At 40.8% G+C, this 12,307-nt stretch overlaps 1 protein-coding gene across 1 annotated transcript; it reads left to right on the top strand.

The window, feature by feature from the left end:
• The first annotated feature begins 1,424 nt into the window (after window positions 1-1,424).
• On the top strand, window positions 1,425-10,115 carry LOC124289943 (organic cation transporter protein-like). The gene is made up of 5 exons (XM_046726612.1): window positions 1,425-1,525; window positions 5,344-5,570; window positions 6,855-7,036; window positions 8,981-9,132; window positions 9,790-10,115. Exons 1-5 carry the CDS (start codon window positions 1,425-1,427, stop codon window positions 9,848-9,850), a joined length of 723 nt encoding a protein of 240 aa, XP_046582568.1. The 3' UTR covers window positions 9,851-10,115.
• The last annotated feature ends 2,192 nt before the right edge of the window (window positions 10,116-12,307 follow it).

The raw sequence follows: 12,307 nt of genomic DNA, 5'->3' as shown, positions 1-12,307 counted from the left end.
GTTTTTCAGCACACAGTGTTTCATACAAAACCCAGTCAGCCTTTTTAAAATTCCGCCTTGATGATGGAGGAGCATCAGATGGAGTAACGGGAGTTATTATAGTAGGAAAATGGTCACTTCCACAGAGGTCATCATGGACTGACCATTCGAATTCATTCAGTAGTTCTGAATTGGTGATTGACAAGTCGAGAGCAGAAAATGTTCCTGTTCCAGGGTGTAGATAAGTGCTGGAACCATCATTATATATGCACTCATTATATATGCACAGATCATTATCTGAGCAGAACTCTTCCCATAGTTTACCCTTAGCATTAGTAGTTGTACTACCCCCTGGAGGGTTGTGGCCATTAAAATCCCCCATAATGATACAGGGTTTTGGTAACTGATCGTATAAATTTTGAAGATCAGTCTTCTGAAAGGTTGAAGATGGTGAGATATAAATAGAACATAATGTAAATGCAACGTGCAATGAAAGTCGCACTGCAACTGCTTGGAGATTTGTAGTAAATGTAATAGGGCTATGGATAACATTATGGTTAACTAGGATTGAAGATCCTCAAGTGGCGCTATCACCCGGGGGCGAAAAACAATGATATGCCTTAAAATGATGCAGGTCAAAAGTATCTGTCTGTTTTAAATACGTTTCCTGCAGACAGGGGGCTGATGGTATTAAATCCTGGACTAAAAGCTGCAATTCGTTGAAATTAGTCCTTATTCCTCTGCAATTCCACTGAACGATAGTATTATGATAACCTATCTTTTGGGTGGATTTATTGGGGATCGACCCCGCACTTTTTTGTTGGGCGACAAGCTGTGTGCCCTAGAACGGACGTTTTCGGACACGTCCATATCCTCAATAGATCCATATCTGTTGAACAATTGAATTTTATTTTCTGAGCCTTTAGGGCCTCTGCCACTTAGCTTTTTCAATGAATCTGGCTTTTTACCTTTGCTTTTAGCGGTTTGTTGAGACCTTACTGTTGACTGAGTGGATGGTTCATGGTCAGAGGATGCCTCCGACTGGATTCGGGATGTACTAGGAAGTGGTTCAGCTGTCTGAGTAGATATGGCAGTTGAAATATTTGAGGAGAATCTGTTGTAACCCATGTTAAGTTGGTCTGACAACTTGCAGATAATTTTGTGACTGTAGAGTTTGCTTCTGACGTTCTGGCAATGGAAGCATAGCTTTGTGTTGGTTCTTTGCCTTGGACCAACTTCTTTGCATCTGCAAAACTAATATTTTGGGTGAATTTAATTCTGTTGATGGCCATTTGCTCTTTCCAAATAGGACAGTCTTTAGAGAATGATGGATAGTCCCCTGAGCAGTTAGTACATTTTTTTGTAGCACTGTCACAATCTTCTGTTGTGTGTGTCTTTCCACCGCAGTGAGCACAAACAACAGACAATGTGCAAGTATTCACGCCATGACCGAACTTTTGGCACTTGAAGCACCTAAGGGGATTCGGAATGTAAGTGTCAACAGTGAGGTTACAGTAGCCTGCCTTCAGCGATTTGGGGGCAGTAGGTAAGGAAAAGGAAAACAGATAGGTGTTGGTTTTTATGGTTTCATTATTTTTACGGGTTGTAAAACGCTTAACATATAACACACCCTGATCTCTCATCTCGGAGACAATATCCAGTTCCGACATGTCAGCCAGCAACCGATCACGGTCTCTGACGATTCCTTTGCTTGTGTTAAGTGTTTTGTGGGCCGTGACAGTGACTGGAATGCCGACAAAAGTTTCAATCTTCAACAGGTTGTTTGACTGGAGCCTTTTGCCGCACTCAATCAACAGCGCACCAGAACGTAATCGTTTAATAGTCTTCACATCTCCGGCAATGCCTTGGATACACTTTGATACAGCAAATGGGTTTAACTTCAACGGTGTCTTATCTTCGGTCGCAAGAACAAGAAAACGTGGCCAGTAATCGATTGAATTGGGCAGTCTAAGTTCGTTGTCAATAGGATCAGTATCAAGCTGACGTTTGTTTTTTTTCTGGGGAGTTTCGTAAGCCATAGCTAATAGATTATGGTTCAACATCCGAGCTCCCCACCCTCCACGGAGTATCACAAGGACAATGCTAAAAAACAAGTGGGTCTCCGACTTGCAGCACCAAGGATACTCGGATGATATACTCCAGCAGAAGAGTTAGAAATAACTAATCTACCAGATTGGCCCATGAGCCACCGCCTTCTGGGCATAAGACTCTAGGCAAAGTTAATAATAACAAATTTCAAAATCACAAACGTTTTAGATGAACAATGATGCCAAGTCCGAAACTGAAACAATTCCAAATCAAATGTGTGCAATGACATATAGATATATATATATAGTCCATACGCAGGGCTTGGCGTGACCAGCCGATTGGTTGAACCGGGCCCATTCAACCACCAGTCTAGGTGAAGTCAGGGCCGAAGTGGTGTGTTGGGCAGAGGAACACTGTTCCTGGAACCAGTGCCCTCAACCACCAGAATCCCTTCCTCCACCGACACAGGGGCGCAACCCACGGCAAACGGGTTGGTGGACCAAATATCCCCCCGGGTCTACAACGGGGGGGTCGAAGGGCGCTTAGCGTGACCCAGCACCGACCACGAGGAGGTGGACCAGTGGCTGAAGGGATGGTGTAAATCCAGCTAGGGTCCATGCAGGTAGCCAAAGTAATGTACGTCCCCATGGTCCCTAGCATGGTGATCAGCCTTCAGTTGCTGGCGATATATAGCCCATTTTTACATTGTATTGTCCAAAAATAGTTTTCTCCTTTTAAAGATAAATGCTAGCTAGTTTTAACTCATTTTGTGATAATCTAGTGGTTTTACTGTCCTTCGTTGACAGGGTTTTATATATTATATGCATGTATTGTAAATTTAGAACTAGTTTTAGTCACTATATGGCTGAAATATTGCCGACGTGACTTTAAATTTTAACTCACTCGATCACTCACTCACTCACTCACTCACTACATAGTCATATAAACAAAAGACTAAAGTCAACAGAGCAAATCATTTTGCTGTCAAAACAGCAGGTTAACGTGTTTGATCGTACTCTAAAGAGAATGTTCAGTTCAACAATATAGATCTCCCCATTGATGACAAAACCACAATCTACGTAGCATCCATTTCCAAGGTGTGATATATAGAGATTACTAAACGAGTGTCTGTCAGATACCATTTATCTTACAACGAGTTGTTTCATAACGTATTTAACGAGCGAAAGCGAGTTAAATACGTTTTGAAACAACGAGTATGGTATCTGGCAGACACGAATACAGTAATCTGTTTCTTACACACTATAATGTTTTCTCATCGTAGCTGCGCAATAATACACAACAAAACGTTTATGAATGAGTGACGTCACTTGGCTTCCTAATCACTACTCATCCCCATAGTGACCCTCCACAAGAAAGTTTCCGCCACCTCTTCGCATCATCAAGGCAATAGTGATAATGAAAACTAGATAAGATCACGGAAAATTAATAAACCCTCTAAAACGATGATGTTACCATGCAAATGTGGATGATTTTAATTCTTGCAAGCGTAAAATATTTGACCGTGTGACGGCATCGTTATCGCTTGGTGGTTGTCGTCATCGAAAGGTTGTTGTTTTGGATATCTCTGCACATTGGGGATCTGTACTTGTGTACCAATTTACGTTAAATGTTCTCCCATCGACCGGAGCCAAAACTTTCGAGTGTGTGTAATTAGGTGCACCCAGTGTGCTTGAATGTGACATTGCTGAGGTTACCTTTACTATCAATGGGGGACTACTCTTCTTCGCCACATCCTTCTCGTTTTCCCGAGCCATAAACTGCCACTTGGAATGTAATGGAATTTACGGAGTTTTCAGTATGAAATGTGAGTTGATTACTTCCTGTAATGTTATCAAGACATAAACTTTGCCTTATCATTCGTCGGGGGGATATCTTGAGCAATCATGACTTATGTGTAGATCAACCGTTCCTGTACATGTTCGATTGAATAGAAAGGACGTGTGTCGCCATTTGCACTCATGAACCCTTGCAATGTGTGAAGCCCATTTCTGGTGTCCCCCGCTGTGATCTTGCTGGAATATTGTTAAAAGCAGCGTAAAACCAAACTCAGTCAGCCAGTCACGATGGAGTAGCCAATCACGGGATTAGAAATCGATCTCATACATATGTGTGATACCAGTTTTCTCACATGGGTTTCTCACCCACTGGTGTGTAAGAAAACCTTTTTCAAATGCTCTGATGGGTTAAAGGTGGCCCAGTGTTCTGAACGTGCTGTTTTTCACTGTGCACAGTTACATCCATTATGCATGCAAGGAATATGTGACCGAATTTTCGAATCCTATGTTGCCCTGGCTATGTTTCTGGGAAATCCTCCCATGTCGAGATGACAAACGTGGAACAATTGACATACTGTTCAACTGGACGCTAAACCACATTCCCTCACTAATTAATAATGGTTTTATGACACATACAGGTTGATACCAGAATCTCCCCGCTGGCTTATCAGCAAGAAGAGATATGTAATGGCGGATGCTGTGATATGCCATGCCGCAAAAGTCAACAAAGTAACATTGACCTCTGACCACTTCATTGGAAATATTCTGGTCAGCGACAGATCAGAACCTTTGTGGAGCATACTAACAAGCCCCTCCCTGGTAACAAGAAGCAGCATTATATTCCTAAATTGGTACGTTTTCCATCATCCGTCACTATTACTCACGTGAAACGACTTTTCTGGCATGTCATGTATGTATAATGGTATCTGTCATACAAATAGCTTAAAAATATTATGTTCCTGTCAATAGACCCTTTGATAATTTCTTAGGTTGTGAAATCATGGTTAATGTATTTGCTACCAACATATCTTCTACTGATGGAATATCTCGTGTTTTCTCAACTGAACCTTCATGCAGAGCTATTTGTTGGTTTCATTCATATAAACTGTTATCGCATGATATTACCTTATAAAACATTGTAACTGTATGGAACAATGCCAGATATGATTTTCAAGAATCTCTTACAGGGGGACAAAACTAGGGGCACTGTTGTCCCTTTATGGACTAAATGGGCAAATGCCATCATACCGCTCTTAATAACTACTCGCTCATCTAAATCAATCGGCGTTTTCCGGAAAAAATAATCATTAACTGATTATACTGAGGCTAATGTATGAGGATCTCTTCCTTATTATGGTCATATTAGTATTTTGCTGATGAACGTTATGACATTGTCAAATTGTATGTACACTATTTTGGATGTGGTCAACTGTCAAATTATGTTGGCATAACCCTTTACACCATTGTTTCAGTGAAGTGTTTGTGTATAGTTCGATAATACCTGGCAATATTCGTTCAGGTTTGTGTGCAGTCTCGGGTATTTTGGTCTTGGTCTCAATGTGGCAAGTCTAGGGGGCAGCGTCTACGTCAACAGCCTCATCGCAGGAACGACAGAATTCGTCTCCTTCATCGCCTGCCTTCTCCTCCTCGACCGCACCGGCAGAAAGTCCTTACATTGTGTGTGCATGATCCTTGGCGGTATCTGCTGTACAGCCACAATCCTTCCTGTCCTGTATGGAGCTTGGGGTAAGGAGTTCACAGCTGGTTCTTGACCCTTAACTTATTACCCTTTGCTTAGGCAACATGAGCAAGAGATTACCGAGCTGACAAAGGCTACGTTTCATCTTCTGGCACAGCCACAATCATTCCTGTCCTGTATGGAGCTGGGGGTAAGGAGTTCACAGCTGGCTCTAGATCCTTAGCTTATGAATGGCAACATGAACCAGAGGTTACTGCTCTGTAAGGAGTTTACTTACTTTGCTTCTTTTGCCACCGCTACAATCTTTCCCGTCCTGTATGGAGCTGGGGGTAAGGCGTAATGGGAGGAGGAGAATGTTGATTGTTTTGCGCTTTGGCATCTGTTGATATTTAAGATCAACGACCGTAAATGTTGAAATTAACGCAAGAGTGAATTAAATGCGACAACTTCGCAATCGTGATCCAAAAATGACTGTTAAGATTAAGGCAATATAGAAACCAACAGTTCTCTTGTATGTCAGTGGCAATATGTTATTCAATCTCTAGAAGATTCATGTGGCTTTCCCGTGAGTTGCTTTATCTGTGGTCATTTCTTCTACTCACTCGTTGCAAACTATAAGCATCAGTCATCTGAATTATTATTTGTCAAGAGAAAACAACCTTACCTATCAGGCCAAATTCCCATTGCTTCTGACACGTATTTCAATTCATTGTTTATAAGGGGGAACTGTGTTTCAAAATAGGAACAAAACATGCCGGAATTGTTGGTTTTAGCTTTGTATTATGGCCGTGAGTTTTCTTGGGAAATATTACGTTTATTAAGTTTTAGGTGATGTCGCTTTGGCGATGTTGGTAACAAATTTGAACTGATCGATATGCACATCTAAGAGCACATGTGTCACAAATGCATACAGGTCTATAAATAGGTCTATAATTACGATATTGGACTTACGGCCCGTGTAAACATGAAGAAAGATGGTGCGGGATTTATTCATCAGAGAAATGTCGTGATGGGAGTGTTTCGAAAAGGCTGTTTGTCCCTGTATCTCGTTGTTCCAAAAAGTCTTCACTGTTCTTAAACCGATGATGCTTGTATTTTAGTGATTCCCCTACCTAGTTCTGTATGGCCTGCTTTCCGATGTTGTTTAAAATCACTGTCAACAATATTCGAGTTATATTAAGGCATCTGTTAGGAGAAAATTCAGTGATGATTTTGGGAAGTCTTTTTCTGTGTATGTTGACACAGCTCTATTCTCTAGTTCGACTGGCATGAACAGTGATTTTGAGTTTTGACGAAACAAGAAAAAAATGTATTTTATGTTTTCCCGGCAGATCTCAAATGGCTGACCATACTGCTTGCACTTCTGGGACGGGGTTTCGTATCTGCAAGCTTTGCAATAGTCATACTTTACACTTCTGAGCTGTTTCCAACGGTCCTCAGGAACTCAGTAATGGCGTCCGCAAGTATATGTTCCAGAATTGGAGGAGTCATATCCCCTTATATCGCCAACCTGGTAATTTAACTTTGGTTTCTATTTTATTACAACAAAAAGATGTCAAACTCTGACAGTTATTTCTCAGAGACATCTATCCCGAGTAGTTTCTTCGTTTGAAAATTTATTTGAAGTTTTGTCAATCTGTTCACGTTACTTGGGCGTGTAAATGAATAGTGGACCATATAAATAGATTTTGGGTATACATGATGGATTTATTTCATGGATAAGAGGAGAATGTTCTCATTTGGCTACTACTGTTGACTCCGGTGTTACCCTGATCTGATGGGACGTTGGAATTGCCCTTACCCACATCGTTGTTAGTTGCTCCTTCCCTGAGCCTGAGTTTACTGTTGTGCAGTCACCCAACAGACAAAATGCATGGAAACCTTGCACTTATGTAATACAGAACGTCAGAGCCAAATAACACCCAGTCGTCACCACCTCAGAATTTCCGTCTAGTGCAAACGGCAAAAAAGCTGCGAATATTACATGAATGGATCACTGAGAACAAGTGATGGCACCAGGTGTTCCCACAGGGTCCACAACACACAAATTTGGCCCCAAATGGAAGCACCCTGTGCCCAACGCCTCACAGCAGTACTCCTGCCACGCGGCGAAGGCCTGGTAACCAACCAGACAATCCAGCGACAGATGAACTTGAAAATCCAGACAGATACTTTCTAAGTACGACTGCAGTAGCACAGAGACTCCTAATAGAATCTTTTATAAACAGTGTTTATATTGCATGTACTGACGTGGAAGAGGCACTTTGGCGACAGTGCATGATGTTAAGCTCGACTCTGCTGAGATTTGGCAACTGTAACAATGGTGATATACTTGACAACCGAAGTATGTACCTGTTGTGTAATTGTCGAAATATCATTACTTTTACGTTGAGTATAATTGGAAATAAAATGAATGATACTATTGGTGGAAGCCCTGGTGCTAATGCAGGATAGATGTTTGTTTAGCACTGCAGCATCGATTCAAACTACAAATTCATTCTTCCCGAGAACGATTTAATTCCAGTAAATCTGAACGTACATAATGCACAGACATGAGCATTATTTGATCACCACCCGAATCCAAGATAAACGTTTACAATGTGGTCGAAACAGGCAATCATGAATTGTGTAGCCATAATGGAATGCACATGTAAAACTATGAGTATCATGGTCACGTGCTGCGAAGGTGCCAAGCAAATTGTTATATCATATTTGTAGTATGAGCACAACATTTTTCTGAACTGATATGAAAGATGACAGTAATAAAAATTAACGTTTCTTGACAAAGCAAGACGTAGACACATTGTCAAGTGTTTGGTATACATCACGCAAGGATGTCTTGTCGAAACATCGATGCTACTTTGACCACATTAACCACACGTTTTATAGTCGACTTGTCAGGAAGCATGTAGTCACCAATCAGGTAAAGGATCGTCCATGACCTGGAAGACTACTGACCGTGATGACCGAGTTCTAATTCCACTGACAAGTTGCAAGCCTGTGACCCATGCCTAAAGAATGCGCCGACCATATAGAGTGGGAGTCCGACCATAAGAAAGGGGCATCGGGCTGCTGGTCTTCGGCACAGGCGGGAAAGTCTGGCTCCAAGAAAACTGAAAGTTTAGGACATGGCAGAGGCTTCATTGGTCTTTATCTTCAGCACGTTCCCGACGTATTGAGACGTCATAGCGAGGCATATTAGCAAGAGATGATCCATGCAGTCCTTTGGTGGTGGCTCAGTGGTGCAAGAAACTTGGTACCAAATTGCAATTTCAGCGTATGTTTTGTTTTGTTTTGATTTGTTTAAAATATGTTACAGTTTCCAATAAGAGTTAAATCTGGTTCCTTTGTAATACGCCAAATTTGGTTTGCAATTCATATACAACATGATATGTGTGGTGCTTCAAAATGCGCATGTGTACTGCTAATAAACAAAGGCATTTCCATTCCATCAAAGGCACTCGTGTTACCTGGCGACTTGGGTCGAGCAGTTCCACTGATTATATTCGGGCTATCGATGGTTGGGGCTGGTTCGTTGGCATTACTTCTACCGGAGACCCTAAACAGAAACCTCCCAGAGTCCATTGATGACGCCAAGAAGATGAGGAGGTAGCTCTCATACACTTTGAAGTTTTGGTTTCTGGCCTACCACAGTACACTGCTTTGCTAAATGATCCACAGCAGTACACAAAACATGTTTCTAGCGTACTTTCTAGAATGTAAACACACATTGTTTGAATTCCTGTTTTACTTACAGGTGTAAATCAAACTAGGGCCCATGTAGGTAGCGAAGGTACTGTAAGTCCCCATGGTCCCTAGTATGGTGATCTACCTTCTGTTTTTGACGATCTATTGTATATTGTATTGTCCAAATTGTGCTATTAGTTTTAACTTTCCACACTAGTTTTAATTCTAATTGTGATATTCTAGTCGTTTTACTGTCCTTTGATGACAGTTTTTTATAATATACACAATTTCCATCTCAATGTCAAATATGTTCTCGTCAAGATATGGCTGAAATATTGCCGATGAGACGTTAAATATTAACTCACTCACTCACTGTTTTACTTCCAAGTCATCCGAACGCGTGTCAAATTTGACACTCATAATGACTGACTGAGTTTGGTTTTACGCCAGCATCATCACGGCGGGGACACCAAAAATGGGCTTCACACATTTGTACCCATGTGGGGATTCGAACGTGACAAGCCAACGCTTTAACCACTTGGCTATACTCATCATAATATAACACAAACGTTCTTTCAGGATCAATCCCAAGTTAGATGAATCCCAGGATAATGGACACGACGAGGAAGTGATACACTGAACGTCGAACTAACTGGAGGAAGGCATCTTCTTGGACCACATTTAGGATGGCATTTGACGATTGATTCTTATTTTACCTATGTCGTACAGCGTCCGCTAGTAAAATGTCAAAAGTGTCGGCATGTTGAAACCAAACTGGACGCCAATTCGCCGTCAGTTCTAAAAGCCACCAGAAGCCGTTTCGAATCAACATTACTCACTTATTCTGTTAATTAATATGCCTCCCATACTGCCCATAATTCGTGTATACGGCCGCCTTTTCTTCAAAATAATTATATTTCATTACTATTGTACTTCTTTCTTAGCCACGCAAATAAAATTAACTTTTGTTTGCTCTGGGATTCTATATGGAGACTAGCAACTTTGTTCAACTACATCTGCAACCCATGTATTTGTTCCAGTTGAAATGCTGCGCTCACTAAATTTTGTAAATAAACAGCTTGCAACAAAACATACATTGTGCCTGACAATTTTCCGTTTTATTTAAACAGTCAGAAGTACATGCATTTTACAAGACATTATCGGAGATCATTACTCTTCTCAAGATAATCGCTCGTCACTATATGGCGGACATATTGCCAAGATGACGGCAAATTTTAACTCACTCACGCACTCACTCACTCAAGGATATCGAAGTATTAACATATTTATTGTGTGGAAAATGGCATATAAAGAAGGTGGCAATAATAATACCCGCTTGTTTTTGTTATTAAGATTCAAGAATAATAGGCATGTGACGTAAAATGTTAACTCACTCACTCAAGGAAATCTAAGTCATAACATATTTATTGTGTGGAAAATGGCATATAAAAGAAATAGGCAATAATAATACGCATCGCTGTGACTTTGAACTTTTCGAATGTCGTAACGTTTTGGTTTTTTCATTAAGATTCGGGAATAATAGGCATGTTATTCTATCATTCGCAGACAGTATTTAAAAGCCCATGTGAAAATGCCGTTTCTCAGTATTTCTTTGTAAACTTGTCAAAGTAATTTTGTCCCATGTACTACATTGCAATTTTGATGCCTTGGTCATTGATAGGACATAGGTTTAGTTTCCGATATATAACACGTATTGACACGAAAATACTAATGAGTGCGTCAGTTTTGGCTCAAGCTACTGAGGACGGTTACCATATACCATGGCCACCTGTTTTATACAGAAGATAAGTGAAGTATTAGTCACCATAATTCATCCATCAGCTCAGCCACAGTTGACAGTTTGCAAAAGAAAATTATTAATATAATCATTTTAACAAATTGCTGTCCGTGTTTTTCGAAGCACAGTAATCTCTTGTCCCTCAATTCTGACTGTCACGCTGAAAGGAAGAGGCATGTGACGTACACGGTTGATGTAGCAGTAGACGACGCTAGAGTATGCTGCAGGCCAGAGGACATTGCAAGCACATTTGTGCAGTATTACTGTATTTGCTTTGTTCAAAGTTTCAACAACAAGTGGCTTGTTAAGTGGAGAAATCTGTACACAAAGATTGCAATCATTTCACAAGGGCAAACTCAATACAGGTAGCTGATCTTGTGCACCGGTGAACTAGGGATTATATTTGACCCACGACAAGTTAGATGTCGCAGACTGACACATTTTCCTGACTATTTCCGTATTTCGTGGTAACACCACCCTTGAGCTAATACTTTACAAGTTGCTCAAATATTTCCTCAAGCAAATCCGTTTGCTGTTAATCATGATTATCTTCAGTTGACCAATACTTAATATGTTCGAATATATCAGAAATATCTGATATAAGAAATAAACTGACGCACTTATTAGTATTTTCCTGTCAATACTCACGTTATATATCCGTAAATAATGGAAGAGTCTTCTGGGGACATTCAAAGTCCACCACTAAGATACGGAAGAAAATATGAAAAGGTGGCGATTACAGCTTTTCAAAGTCAAGTGGTGTCAAAATCTCACCATGTGATAGATATGTTTGTGTCCGATGTTCAAGCATTCCTCGTCTCGCAACCCGTGCAGATCTCGGTTAGAATTGGTCTTCAGCAACCCATGCTTGTCGTAAGAGACGACGAACGGGATCGGTTGACACGTCATCAAATGCTAATTGCGTAGATCGATGTTCATGCTGTTGATCACTGAGTTGTCTGGTCCAGACTGGAATATTTACAGACCACCGCCATATAGCCTGAATATTGCTAAGTGCGGCGTTTAACAACAAACAAACCAAGCCATTCCATTCCGCGCACTTTCACCAGATTCAGCTCTTGGAAACGATACCACTGTTGAAGCAAAATGTCCCTTTGCATCTAATCTCTGAGATAACTGTTCCATATTTGAAAGTATCTGAGGGCAAACTGACGTCAACAACAGCAAGCCAAGGGTAGCTCTAATGCACTGGTAGAAAACAGGACATACTTTATATATTCACACTGAAGGATTTCTCTATAACTCAGGATGATCGTTTCATTTTAGAACAAGTTTTTC

Source organism: Haliotis rubra, unplaced genomic scaffold (genome assembly GCF_003918875.1).
Source record: "Haliotis rubra isolate DU_JTF1 unplaced genomic scaffold, ASM391887v1 Scf452, whole genome shotgun sequence".
Lineage (NCBI taxonomy): Eukaryota > Metazoa > Mollusca > Gastropoda > Lepetellida > Haliotidae > Haliotis > Haliotis rubra.
Note: the sequence above shows the minus strand (reverse complement) of the source record. Positions and strands in the feature narration are given on the sequence as shown.

Bases quoted from the DNA above. Each gene is read 5' to 3' on its own strand.
- LOC124289943 (XM_046726612.1), top strand. From the start codon at position 1,425: ATGACCGAACTTTTGGCACTTGAAGCACCTAAGGGGATTCGGAATGTA. The intron at 1,526-5,343 runs GTAAGGAAAAGG...ATATTCGTTCAG, and splicing joins CAGCGATTTGGGGGCAGTAG to GTTTGTGTGCAGTCTCGGGT. The intron at 7,037-8,980 runs GTAATTTAACTT...ATTCCATCAAAG, and splicing joins CCCCTTATATCGCCAACCTG to GCACTCGTGTTACCTGGCGA.